This window comes from Dendrobates tinctorius, unplaced genomic scaffold (assembly GCF_039654945.1).
Source record: "Dendrobates tinctorius isolate UK_male_01 unplaced genomic scaffold, ASM3965494v1 ptg000011l, whole genome shotgun sequence".
Classification (NCBI taxonomy): Eukaryota; Metazoa; Chordata; class Amphibia; order Anura; family Dendrobatidae; genus Dendrobates; species Dendrobates tinctorius.
In genome coordinates, this window is record NW_027361679.1 from 68,666,030 (window position 1) to 68,680,822 (window position 14,793).

The window sequence follows — 14,793 nt, forward strand, 5'->3', positions numbered from 1 at the left end:
CAGGCAGCAGACATGTGTAACCAGACATGAGGCCCGCCTTTATAGACCACAGCATGTCTATTTATCTTGTGGAGACACTCCGTCTCCGCAAGATAAATAACACAGTCTATGAATAGGATGCGGTGATTCAGCATGTGTTCAATGAACACATGAGATATCACCGCACGTACAACAGGGTGCAGCGCTTTGGATGTCCAAAGCACAGGGATTCCGGACCGTGGACACATACCCTTAGGGCATGTTTCCACTGTCAGGATTGGCTCAGGATTTGGCGCAGGTGATATCGGCATCTGAGGTCACTAGTAGGTCACCTGCGGTTTTTATGCGTTTTTTCCGCATGTGTTTTTTCGCATTTTTTCATTACATGCGGCTTTTTTGCCACTTGAAATAAAGCTTATTGAAAGTTGGATTTTGGGGAAAATAGGTGATTTCCTGTTTGCAGATAGGGTATGTGCACACAGTCAGTAAACGCTGCAGGTTGGACGCTGCGTACATTTGCAGCATCCAACCTGCAAGCGTCCAGATGTTACAGCATAGTGGATGGGATTTCAAGAAATCCCATGTCCACTATGTGTTCAGAGAAGCAGGTAGCAGACCTGTGTAAACGGACATGTGGCGCGTCTTTATAGACCGCAGCATGTCTATTTACAATGTGGAGACGTTCAGTCCCCTCAGCGTAAATTTCCCATAGAAAAACCACATCTAATTATTAGTCACATGCGAAAAAAACTGCGGGAATGCAGCTTACTATGCATGTATACTAATTTACATATGTTGACTCTTGTGTCACATCCGTAAGTACGTGACAGGCCAGTGTCACACTTGCGAGTGTGATGTGAGAAACTAGAACAAGTCTCTCGCATCAACACCCGGCACCACCGCCGGCACTCGGACCGTCGTGAAATACATGCAGCCGCACAATCCGGTCCCGAGTGCCAGGTGTTGATGTGAGATACTTGCGCGAGTTTCTCACATCACACTCGCAAGTGTGACACTGGCCTTACAGAAAGTTCCTGAAAGCAGAGAGAGGAATATGTAATGTCCTTTCCTTTTTTTTGACTAAGTAAATAATTTTTAAAAAAAAATGGTGTGGGCTCTCGCGCAAATTTCTGCACCAGAGAGAAAGCCAGCGACTTACTCTATATCACTATTGTTTATATTTCATATTTTTTTGTCTATATCACTATTAATGTGATTATTATCACGAACATTAGTTATGTAGTATGCCATGTTTTGGATTGTCACTGTATGCCATTATTTTGTTTATTATGCATTTCTCATGTAACTTTATATATTTATTTTTTCTTTGAATTTTTAATGTACATATGATCCGCTTACTGGGGATTTCTGTTATATTTTTGTTATTGTTATTTTTTTTTTTATTTATTCTTAGTCATATCACATTTATACTATACTTAATTGTTGTCTTTGCCTTGCAGCGACAATATGATTAAGGCTCCGGTGGAGCCGAAATGTCATTTTTTTGTAGTCGCCTCCTTCCAATTTATACTGCTGTTTGCTCCCACAAATTGTTAATAAATTCATATGCTATCTGAAAGATAATCCACTTGAGAGTGCGGTGAATTCTGATTTAGTCTAAAGGGTGAAGGCGACGGCTACCACTGGAATACGCCAGTGTGGCTAGAACCAATTCTGTCGAGGTAGCCTTTTTGATGTTATGGCCTTTGACAGACTTTATTCAAACAAACCATAAAATTATGCAGTGATACTCTGATTTATGACATTTATGTTTCACCATACATTAGCACTATGTTATAAATTATTTAATTGGATCAGCGAGAGATTAGATTGAAAGATAAACAAATTCTGACCTTTAGATCCCGATGAACTATTGGCGTTTTGCATTGGTGAAGCCTGGCTACAGCTTCACAAGAGTCACAGAATATCCTTAAGACCTCTGCTTCAGAAAATCCGGACTGCAGCCTCTGATTCATTTGATTCACAACTTGTCCAGCTAGTAAATAGAACAAGTATAAAACATGCTGTTTAGCTCATTTGCCATAGATGAATGGACCGATAGATATCAAAAGGCAGACAAGCGCACAGATAAAGGCATAATGTACAGAGAGATACATTACATTTATGGGAAACAAATCTAATTTACAGAACATATTATTGGATCTTCATGTGCAATTGTATGTGCAAATACTTGAAATCACACTCTATAAAAAAGACTTTAATTATTTTATCTTAATTAACCAGACGTCTATTTTCAGCAAGCCAAAAGAAATAGACTGTTATCTATATGTCGACTTTTGAATTTGTGCTTTTTTTTCTAGTTATTCAAGAGTCTGAAATATTGACTCTTCTTGTAAGTTAAGTTGATATTTCTAATTGGATGAATGACTAATATTTTGCATATTATATCAGCTCCTACAACTTATTGTCTGCTACCTTTGCATGACAGTTATGCAGAGTCATAGAACAATTATGTTTGCTGATATTTATTTATTTTATTTTACTCATTTATATAGTGCCATTAAATCCACAGTGCTTTACAGACATTATTGGCACTGTCCCCGATGGAGCTCACAATCTAAATTCCCTATCAGTATGTCTTTGGAATGTGGGAGGAAACCGGAGTACCTGGAGAAAGCCCATGCAAACACGGGGAGAACATACAAACTCCTTGCAAATATATTCCTTGGTGGGATTTGAACCCAAGACTCCAGCGCTGCAAGGCTGCAGTGCTAACCACTGAACCACCGAGCTATGCTGATTACACATTGTCCAGGCCAGTTGGTTTGTTGACTTGCAAAAGAGAGGAGGAAAAACTACGCAAATAGATTACATATAATCAGTCAATGAGAGTTGGTCTCATCATCATTCTTCCCCTTTACCTGTGAATGCTGGATGAAGGACAGTTGTTAACTATAAAAAGGATAGATTCAGCCAAGACATTGTCAGAGACACCGCACTGAACTTGCTCACTGAGCCAGTGCGCGTGCCCTGAGTAAAGCGAAAGCGTGCTCAAAGATACCTGTGGAGCGGGCAGCAACCGAATAGATGTGTACTTCAGACCCGCAGGACCTGAAGCACGTGACTGCTAGAGGCGTGGCCTAAACTCCACAGAGCTAGGAGCTGCAAGACAATTCCTAGCAGAGTAACTGCGAGACAAAGTTACCAAGGGGCATAGACAGGGAGAATAGTCAGGACGTAGCCAATGAGTCATACACAGAGATAGCTGCGGGGTACAAGAGGGGCGAGCAGAGAGTAGTCAGATCACAGGCAATGAGTCATACACAGATAATAACGCAGTACAAAATCAACAGGCAAACTCACAACGGGAAACAGAATCGGGTCAGAACCATATAAACAAGCTATAGCAATATACAAGCACACGGGGGTCAGCACACTAGGCCAAAGGCAAAAGTATAACTGGCAGGGATTGAAGCTACCCAGAGGTTTATGAAGCTCTCCCAGAACCAGAAAGAGGCCACAATCATTAACCCCAAGTGTGCAGGTCAAAACCTGCACAGAGCTCCAGACATTAACCCCCGGTGTGCAGCTCAAAAACCTGCACTGGAATCATGACAGACATCCAGAAATTTTCTACAGGACAGCAGCCAAGACATCATGACTCCATCATAAGGGACACAGATTTGACATTCTACAGGATGACAGTTGGATACAGATCTGCTCCATTGACTATCGCAAATCCATGGATATGTTTGGGGTAGTCAGGATTTGGACCCACTGGTCGCCTAAGCCCCATGGATACATTTGTTGGGGCCAGGAATGGGACCTGATGGTTGCCTGGCTCCATGTAGACATTCGGAGAAGCCAGATTATGACAGGTTAGGTACATGCACACGATGTCTTAAACTCAGGCAGTCACCAGAAAAAGACATTGTGTGCGCATACTCTCATCCAGAATTGTCTAATATCTGTGTCTAATATGTCCTCACTATATCTGAAACTGAACCTGTCAAGACATTGATGGTGAGCCCATGTGGGGACGGTGATGATAATATCTGTAAAGCGCTGCAGAACATGATGGCAATTTTAAAACTGAGCACAATAAACTATAATAATATAATAGTATATTTTTTATTTAAATAGCGCTAACATATTCTGAAGCACTTTACAATTAAGCGGGGACATGTACTGACAATAAAAACAACACAATGTAACACATTTTGCCAGTTAGAGGAGTAGCAAGGACCTGCTCACAAGCTTACAATCTATACCCTACAATAGACATTACAATAGTTTTGAAATTCTATCTATTGGCTAGAACAGAGAATGGCTACAAAAACCATCTCCTTCTGTTTAACCCTTCATGCCCACTTGAAATAGCTGGAAACCCTATTTTTCCTTGCCCATTTCTTTAGTCTTCCCGGAAATAAACCCCAAATAGATCTCAATTTCGTCTGGCAACCTTATCAGTCATAATAATGGTATGCTGAAAACCAAGCGTTTCAGGCTGCAATTACTTTTAGTCTGTAACTAGCCTGACCTGACATATATTCTATGGGCAGTCAGGAGCTAGTTAAAAACCCCTGAGGCATTTTTAGATTGAAAGCCCTTTTGTGCTTATTATGATCCAATCATCCTCACAGTCTTCTAAGACGCCAACAGCTTAGATATACTGAGTGGATTTGTCATTTCAGAAACAGTTCATCAGTCAAGATTTTTTAAGGCTGGTTCACACTTTAATATCTCTGGCTGTCGCGCTGGATCTTATCTAACACACCTACATAAAAATGCAAAGCAACGACGTGTAGTTTAGGGTGATGGGCATTTCAATAAAGGACTCTTACAAAAAAATTTTATTGTAAAGGTGAATTTTACGTGGATTGAAAGCTTTATATGTGCCTGACTATGGATGAAGCTGGCATAACAAACATTCATTGCTGAGTGCACAGACATAGAATGATTGCCCAACAAAGGTACCTACAGGAGCCAGAATGCTGGACATACTGTATGAATGCAAGCTCTTCACTTACAGACTATCCAACTGCTTATTTTCTATGTGTTACGTAATAAGAAATTATATCTGGGTGAATTTTTAAGACTTTTCGTTGTTTAAAGCAAACTCAATATCCATCGTCTAATAGCTTAGTTACTCACCGATTACGGTGTTTCTCGGAACCCATGACAGCACCACGGAGAGAGGGGATCCGCCCTTCAGGGACAGGAACCTACAGAAAAAGGGCGGTACCTCTCCTCCGCCTTCAGTTGGTTACAGAGCATCAGAGGGTCTCCAGGTTAGTTAGACAACAGAAATACATACACAATATTATAATACTGCTTACTTATCAAAGCACCGTGCCTAAACGGAAACACTCTACTAACAATAACACGTGCTCACCATACTCGTGAAGGGGAGGGGAATAAGCGGGTGCTGTCATGGGTTCCGAGAAACACCGTTATCGGTGAGTAACTAAGCTATTCTCTCTCACCCATGACAGCACCACGGAGAGAATTTCAGAGATTGGTAGCTTACGGAGGGACCACCGCCTGAAGGACCCTTCTCCCGAAGGTCAGGTCAGATGTAGAGGCTAGATCTAATCTATAGTGCCTAAAAAAGGTCGAAGGTGATGACCAGGTGGCCGCCTTACAGATTTGTTCTATTGATACCTCAGATCTTTCAGCCCATGAGGTCGCCATTGCCCTTGTGGAATGAGCTCTCAGCCCTTCTGGGATGGTATTCCTACTGGATGAATATGCCAGGGCAATCGCATCCCTTATCCACCTTGCCAGGGTACTCTTGGATGCTTTGAGCCCCTTCCGAGGACCCTGGAAACATACAAAGAGAGAGCCTTCCTTCCTACACTTTTTGGTGGCCTCCAAGTACTGTACTAGGCACCTTTTAACATCTAAAGTGTGGAACTTTTCTTCCCCCTTATTTTTTGGATTTGGGCAGAAGGAAGGAAGGACTACCTCCTGGGACCTGTGAAAATGTGATGACACTTTAGGTAAATAGGCTGGGTCAGGTTTTAAGATGACTCTATCCTCTAGAATTTTTGTAAAAGGAGGCCCCGCTGACAAGGCTTAAATATCGCTCACTCTTCGGGCTGATGTTAGTGCCACCAGAAGCACCGTTTTAAGAGATAGGATTTTTAGGGATGCCGAGTGAATTGGTTCAAACGGAGGGCCTGTCAGTGTTGAAAGTACAAGATTCAGGTCCCATGATGGTAATCTTTGACTGGCTATTGGCCTCGATCTGGTTGCGGCTTTAATGAACCGTGCTACCCAGGGGTCACCTGCCACATCATGGTTATAGAGGGCGCCTAATGCCGCTATTTGTACTTTTAATGTGTTGACCGCCAGACCCTGTTCCAGGCCCACTTGTAGGAATTCTAGGATCTTATCAATCTGAACCCCGTCCTGAACCTTTGCCCTAGAGGTGGATAGAAATTTTTTCCATATTCTACCATAAGCTCTCATTGTAACCGGTTTCCTACTCTTTTGTAGTGTAGTTATCAGGTTTTCTGAAAAACCCCTGTCCCTCATCAGTGCCCTCTCAAATTCCATGCTGTTAAATGGAGGTTCGGTGCCTGAGGATGTAGCACTGGGCCCTGCGATAGCAGGTCCGGGAGATCCGGTAGGACCCATGGGTCGGTTACTGAGAGCATTCTTAGCCAGGAAAACCAGGTTCTTTTGGGCCAGAAGGGGGCTATCAGTATCATTCTTGCCCTGTCCTGCCTGACTTTCTTTAGGACTGCTGGAATGAGCATGATTGGGGGAAAGGCATATGTTAGATTCTGTGTCCATGGGAGCATAAATGCGTCCAGAGTTAGAGGATTCCCCCTGGGATCTAGGGAGCAGAAGGCATCTACTTTTTTGTTTTTGAAGTCGGCGAACAGATCCACGTCTGGGGTCCCCCACATTTTTACAATCTGCCGAAAAATGGACTGCTTTAGTACCCATTCCCCCTGTCGCAATTGGGTGCGGCTCAGAAAGTCTGCCCTTTGATTCTCCGTACCGCGGATGTGTAGGGCTGTCAGAGATAATAGGTTTGCCTCCGCTAGTTTGAGGATTTTGGCGGATGTGTCCATTAGGGTTCGGGACCTGGTTCCCCCCTGGTGGTTTATATAGGCCACTGTGACCCGATTGTCCGAAAGGATACGGACATGGTGGTTCTGGAGTAGGGGTAGGAAGTGTGTTCGGGCATAGCCTACTGCTAGAAGCTCCTTTTGATTTGAGGAGGCTCTTAATTCTTGATTCCCCATTCGCTCTGAGTCACCTCGTTGTTCATGTGCGCTCCCCATCCTGTGGGACTGGCATCTGTTGTCACTACGTGTGTTATCTTTGGTGCCCAGGGGATAACCTTGGACAGGTTCTCCTGGTTTCCCCACCAAGCTAGGGAATGAATAGTGCTTGAATTTAGGGTAATGCGACCCTCTAGGTGTCCCCCTACTACTGCCTGGTTGGCCAATACGTCCCACTGGAGATTTCTCGTGTGTAACTGAGCCCATTGAACTGCTAGTAGGCAGGCAGATAGTGAACCCAACAGTGACATGGCTTTCCTTAGTGTCATGGAGGGATTTTGGATTGCTCTTGCTGTAATTTGAGCGATCTTCTCCTTTTTGTGGTTTGGGAGGCGACACTCCTGAATGCTTGAGTCTAGTGTTAGGCCCAAGAATTCTTGTACCCTGCTGGGCTCCAATCTTGATTTTTTTAGATTTAGAAGCCAGCCCAGGTCTTGTAGAGTGTTCATCACCCTGTCTCTCTGTTCCCTGCATTTTTGAGCCGAGCTGCCCGCTATTAGGAAATCGTCTAGATACGGGATTATTATTATATCCTGTTCCCTTATATGAGCCATCATTTCCGCTACTATTTTGGTGAATACTCGCGGGGCTATCGATATTCTGAATGGCAGGGCTCTGTACTGAAATTCTTGGACCTTGCCTTTTATTGAGACGGCTAATCTCAGATACTTCCTGGAGTCTTTGTGGATAGGGATGTGATAATAAGCGTCGCTGAGGTCCAACACAGTCATGTAGCAATTTGGGAACAGGACTTTGGTGGTAGATTTGATCGACTCCATTTTGAAGCTCTGGTTCTTGACGTATTTGTTTAGCTTTCTCAGATTTATAATTGTACGAAAGGTGCCGTCTGGTTTGGTCACTAGAAAAAGAGGGGAGTAGAACCCTCTGCCCATATCCTGCAGGGGGACCTCCTGGAGGACTCCTTTTTTTACTAGGCCTAGAACCTCGCTTTCTAGCGCTTCCTGTTCTCGCATGCTGGATCTCAGCGGCGTTGTTACATATTTTTGAGGCGGGAGAGAGAAAAAGTTTATCCTTAGGCCCTCCTGGATTAGGTTTATTATCTAGGGGTTTGTTGAAATTCTCCTCCAGGCTGGAAGGAAAAAGGATAACCTTCCTCCCACCCTTGGCGTACTGTCACTTGGAGGGCTTTTTGTCCCGGGGAGAGTTATTAAAGAAGAAGCCTCTATCTCTTCTTTTATCATCCCACTTTTGTTCCCTTGGTGGTCTTCTCTGAAAAAACCTCCTATTCCGAAAGGGTCTTTTAAATGCCGCTGGCCCTAAATTTGGGAATCCTTTTTTCTTGTCCCCTGCTTTCTGGAGGATGTCATCTAACGTTTCCCCAAAAAGGAATTTTCCTTCACAGGGGATGGAGCATAATTTCATTTTGGTCTGAAGGTCCCCTGGCCAACTTTTAAGCCATAGTGTCCTTCGGGCCGTGTTTGAAAGTGCTGCTGTTTTGGACGACAGTCTGACTGAATCGGCCGATGAGTCTGCTAGGAATGCAGCCGCTCCCCTTATTACTGGGATAGAATCTAGAATTTTATCTCTAGGTGTCCCTTCCCTCAGCTGTTTCTCAAGTTGGTCCACCCATACCATTAGGGCTCTTGAGGTACATGTCGCCGCTATCGCTGGCCTGAGGTTACCGCCTGCAGACTCCCAAGCCCCCTTTAGAAAGGTATCTGTCTTCTTATCTAGGGGGTCCCTGAGGGTGCCCATGTCCTCAAAGGGAAGGGCGAATTTCTTTGAGGCTTTAGCGACTGCCACATCGAGTTTCGGGGCTCTGTCCCAAGACGTGGATGCCTCCTCCTCAAAGGGATATTTCCTTTTAAGGGAAGGGACTGTAGTATTTTTCCTGTCTGGCTTGTCCCATTCCCTTTTGATTAGACCCTTGACGATTTCGTTTAGCGGAAATACTCTCCGTTTTTTCTGGCCTAGCCCCCCGAACATTATGTCCTGGACTGTCTTATCCGGCCTCGGGTCCAATACCCTCATGGTAGACCTTACAGCTTTCACCAGTTTGTCTACCTCTTCTAGGGGAAAACAATGGTGTCCTCCTGTTTCCTCGCCTGAGGATGAGGAGCCGGATTCTGAGGATTTAGTCGAGATTTCTCCCGATGTGGAAGAGTCTGACTGGGAGGTTTCTACCGTGTCTTTTTTCCTCATTTTATCCTTATTTTTAAGGGATTCAAGGGCGCTCTGAACCTCTGATTTAATTGCGGCCCTTAGGTCAGATGCGAAATCCGGAGTCTCCTGACAAACAATCTCTTTTGTACAGGACTCGCATAGTTTTTTCTCCCATACCGGTAGGGGTTTAGCGCAAGTGGGACATTCCCTGTTCTTCTTTTTAGCCTTCTTCTTTCCCTAATAAGGGAGAGGGATTACATTACAAGGGTGACATTCACGAAGATCACTTACCCCAAAAAAAGGCGCGCGGCTGCAGTTACCGGTTCGGGAGACGGAGTCAGGTCCTGTATAGGCTGATCTCCTGGTGGCGTTCTGCTCCTCGCTGCTGACGTGCTACGCCGCGTGGAGTGACTGCTGGAACGGCACTCTGTGTTTCGTTCCTTTTGTCGGTGGTGGTGTTGGTGGTGCTGCTGCTGTTTCAGCTGCTGCCTCTGCTCCTGTTGCTGGTCGCTATCCTCCATTGTTAGGATCGCTTCCAGCCAGGAGTTTCTGCACCTCACCTTTTTTAAACTTGGCGCCGCGTGACGTCACCGCTCCCCCTGCACACGCTGGTCGGGAAGCGCGCTCCTGCGCATGCGCCCGGTTCCGGGACCCGGAAGTCGTTGGTCTACTTCCGGGGCAGCGGCCATCTTGGTACTCTCCGTACCATGGCGCTGCCCACGCTCCACTGGGTCCCGCTGAGCCCCGACCTCCTTTCCGGAGCGGCGACTCCGGCGTCTCTCCCCCCCGCTCACTCGGCAGCCTGCATCGGCCCCGGCGGTGGCGGCTTCGGGCACCGCACCTGCCGCGACAGGGGCCTCCCCGCTGCCGGTACCCGGACAGGCCGGCCCCGGACTCCTCACAGGTACGCCGTACTGTGGGTCCCCCCGTCAGGGACAGGAACCCAATTGAAGGCGGAGGAGAGGTACCGCCCTTTTTCTGTAGGTTCCTGTCCCTGAAGGGCGGATCCCCTCTCTCCGTGGTGCTGTCATGGGTGAGAGAGAAATACTGTGCATTTCTTATTGAATAGTAGCTAAAAAAACCTAGCTTCTGAAACGATAGAACAGACTCCTAATGTCTATTGTAGTTTGCTGGCAATTCTGATAACACACCTAGTACTGAACAACATCTGCCCCAAAAATAAAGGGGTTGTTCAGTTACTAGTGATGAGCAAACGTGCTCTGATAACATGTTATCCCAGCATGCTCAGGTGCTATCCGAGTATCTTGGGCATGCTCGAATATTATGTTCCGAGTCCCCGTGGCTGCATGTTTTATAGCTAATAGACAGCTGCAACACATGCAAGGGATTTCCTAACAAACAAGTCTAAAGTTGCTGATCATACAGCCGCGGGGACTCGAACATAATATTTGAGCATGCCCAAGAAACTAGGATAACACCTGAGCATGCTCGGATAAAGTTCGCTCATCACTATTAGTTATTAAATAAAAAAAAGTGAGAATTTACCCCATCAGGGAACTCATGCATCCGACATTTATGGTTCGAGTATGGAACTCAATATATGGACAGGCCATGTGCCTCTTGACCCAAACTTGACAGCCTTGTAGGCATATATGAGGATATTGAATTCAGGTCAAGAGAACCTGCGCCGGAGCTACTACAGGAAGGGAAGAAGAGGACGGCATCGTATGAAGATGGGAGGCGTCGGACCGGACCGCGACACCCATCAGACCTGACTGCCCCCTCCGCTGAGTATAATCTAACGTGTTTTACTTATCTTTCAGGTTACATCGGGGGCTTATCTACAGCACTACAGAATGCTGTAGATAAGCCCCTGATGTCAATGCCAGCAGCTCATATTCAAAAAAAGGGGTGACAGATTCACCATAACATTAAAAACAAAAAAAACAAGAAAAAACAGAAATTGTGCACATTTTCATACTGTCCACTAAGTGTAATATTAGACTCACAGTTCCTTTTCTTTTCAAGAGCCCAAAAGTACAGGTAGCTATAAGCTGGTTTTGACTGTATTGAGTTGTATTCAAGTATTTAGCCTTGTTCACACTGGTGTATTACCAATGCCAATTTAGCATGAGAAATAAAAATCGTAGCATGCTGCGAATGGCAGCGCAAATCAGATCATACACTCCCATACAAGTCTATGGCTGGGTGTAAAACATCTGACTGCACTCGGAGGTCATGGGGAAATTAAGTTCTTTGTCTTCTCTGACCCTTTCATGTGAAAGAATCGGATCACAGTAAACTGACAGTCACAGTTTGAGCCAAGGGTCTTTACCATAACTGATCCGATTTTCTCGGAAGAGAGGATCACCCCTTGTGTGAGCGAGCCCTTATACTCCTACTCTGATCTGGGCAAAGGTATTTGTGAAGGGAAAGGGGGCAGATGATCTATCACCCACTGTGAATGAATGATCCGGTTTCATCATCTGTAGAGGTTTTGCCTTTCATTGTAATTTTGTGTGTAATTAAAATGACACTGATAAAAAAATAATTTGTGCAGAACAGGAAGTGCGAGTCTAGTATAAGACCTAGTGTAACTATAGTAAATCACCACACGTACCGAGCTGGGAGATAGCTCAGTGCTACATGAATAATTATAAACGATAAATAATCAAGATATTGAATGATATTATGCTGCAATTTGTATATTAGGTTTATTGATTTTTCCATAAAAAATAATAGTTGATGCTTACATCTGCAGTACTCCATAAGAATAAGGATCTCCCAAACATTATCACTAGTAGAGTTAATGGCACAGTCTATATATCCAACAATATTCTTATGGCCGGATAGCTCCTTCTGCAAAAGATAAAGAAAATATTGTTAGAAAACACAATAAACATCATGTTTGTTATCAAGGGGGAAAACATGGAAAGCTTATCATTAAGACTATAATGTAACATTGAGGCACATCTGAGAACAGAAAGTGTTAACCCTACAGACCTTTATCTATTCCAACATCATGCAAATTTTTTAATTGGCATATTACCTCAGGAAATCATTGTATTAGGTGTTAGGGTAGCATTAAACTACGTGACGCACCAGCGATCCCGATAACGATATGACCTGGTCATGATCGCTGATACGTCGTTAAATGGTCGCTAGTAAGCTGTCAAACAGACAGATCTACTTAGCGACACAGCAACGATACGGCGATCCGTATAACGACCTCTGCGGTCGTTGGTACCTTGTCACACAGCAGCTTTTCTGACAACTCCCGCCTGCGTCCTTGAGTTCTGAGTCGCTCGCCGGCGTTAAACACAAAAATGCATGCTGGCCAGCGGGACACCAGCAATCTAAAAATGGCCCAGGACATTCGAGCACAATCAGCGAGATCGCAGCAGGGGCCCGGTCGCCGATATGTGTCACATGTAGCAAGATCGCTGGCGAGGTTGCTTGTTATGAATGGGTCAACGAGGAGGATAGCAGGACCAGGCTAAGCCACCAGAAAACCAGAGAGGTTGGTATCTAAGCGGACTGCAGACCCCTAATCCTATCCACACAACTAGCAGTAGCCGTGGAGCATACCTACGATGCCCTAGATGCCTCGGCACAGCCGGAGAACTAACTCAGCCTAAAGCAAGAAAGGTTAAATCTAAACTGCCCCGGAGCAGACCCCAAAGGAATAGATAGCTCCCAAACATATATTGTCGGTGAGACAAGATGAAAACACAAACGCAGGCAGAAAAATTGACTGAGCAAATGATGGGGCCCAGACTGAGTAGACAGGACAGGAAAGGAAAGACACTGTCTGCAATCACGCAAAAAACCCTGAAAAATCCAACACTGAAGTCACACGACTTCACCCCCACTATATCAGCACTCTGGTATATACTGAAAGCAAGGCAAAAAGAGACCAACATAACAGGGGACAGAACAAACTGACACAAGCAGTAACATATGGGCGGTGATCCAGCACAGCCCCAGCAGGAGCAAGCTGACCCGCACAAAGCAGAGATAGACAAAACCAGATCAAATGCAAAAAGATTAGCAAATGAACCACTTAGCTGAACCATGCAGGAACAGAGCAGGAGATATCAGACCTCAGAAGGCACAGGAAGCAAATCACCAGCACGGATTGAAGGAAGTCAGCTGTCTTAAATACTCCAGTCAGAAACCCCAGGTCTCCAATCGTCATTATCATTATTAGGTGGCAGGCCTCTGTCAGTCTGACCAGCTCCACTACCTCCAGTAACGACCAGAGGGAGCCCAGAAAGAGAACTCGCAACACCTCTGTCAATCTGACCAGCTCCACTACCTTCATTAACCACCAGAGGGAGCCCAGAAAGAGAATTCACAACAGTCGCTGTTGCGTCACAAGATCGGTGACGTTTCAGCGATCTCGTTAACAATCTCGCTATGTGAGAAGGGGCCTTTAATCAGCTAAGTCAAAATCCTATTAACATAGTAGATAGATATTCCAGAATTAATGACCATATTGACAGATACAAAAAAACACAAAGTGTATAAGGATATATACAGATATATCATGAATTTCTTCAATATCTACTGTATCTATAAAGGGTTAACGGTTATGAAAAAATGACCTATTATTTAAATTAGGCTTTAAATGTATTAAGCGTTAAATGTATTTTTTTAAATTCTGACAATGTTTTATTCCGCATATAATGATCTTAATTAACAATAAAAATTGTGCAATGTGCACCCTGGCCACTAGGGATTTTTTTAGACTCAAACTCCTGCTTCAGGAAATCCACACGTAGATTAGCCTCAATGTAAACACCCTATCTTTAGATTAGCCACAATGTAAAGACCCTATCTTTTGTAATGAAGCATCTAATAAGAGTGTGCAAAGGTCATTGTGAAAGGAAGGGTAGCAAAGATCAGCAGGAATATGGTCTAGTGTAAGGGTCCCGTTACATTTAGCGATGCACCAGCGATCCCGACAACGATATGACCTGGTCGCTAGTGAGCTGCCAAACAGGCAGACACACCAGCTACGCAGCAGTGATAAGCGATCCGTCGGCGGTCGCTGTTACCTTTCACACTGCAGCGATGACGACGATGATGCGTCGCTAGTCGGTGCCAGTGGGACGCCAACGACGAAAAAATGGCCCAGGACATTCAAGCGCGATCAGCGATATCCAGCGGGGGGGCCGGTCGCAGGTACGTGTCACACAAAGCGAGATCGCTAGCGATATCGCTGTTGCGTCACAAAATCGGTGACGCCTTAGTGATATCACTAGCGATCTCGCTATGTGTGAAAGGCTCTTAAGCGGCAGACCCTGTGCCATCAACTGTGTACAGAGGTGTCAAATCATTGTAATGCCGACTAAGGCCGAGGTCACACTAGAGTGAAATACGGACGAGTGAGAGGCGTTAAAAGCACGCATTACACACGGACAAATGATTCTCTATGGGGCAGCTCCCAACAGCCGTATATTTCTCG

General features: G+C 44.9%; 1 protein-coding gene across 3 annotated transcripts in view; it reads right to left on the minus strand.

Annotated features, from left to right (window-relative positions):
• The window catches only part of BMP2K (BMP2 inducible kinase), a 336,621-nt gene that overhangs the window by 145,621 nt on the left and 176,207 nt on the right, over positions 1-14,793 (minus strand). For all 3 annotated transcript variants that reach the window (XM_073543101.1, XM_073543092.1, XM_073543111.1), the window contains exons 3-4: positions 12,077-12,182; positions 1,833-1,975 (exon numbers count right to left, since the gene is read on the minus strand). In XM_073543101.1, coding sequence (XP_073399202.1) covers positions 1,833-1,975; positions 12,077-12,182 — 249 coding nt within the window. The remainder of the gene's footprint in view (positions 1-1,832; positions 1,976-12,076; positions 12,183-14,793) is intronic.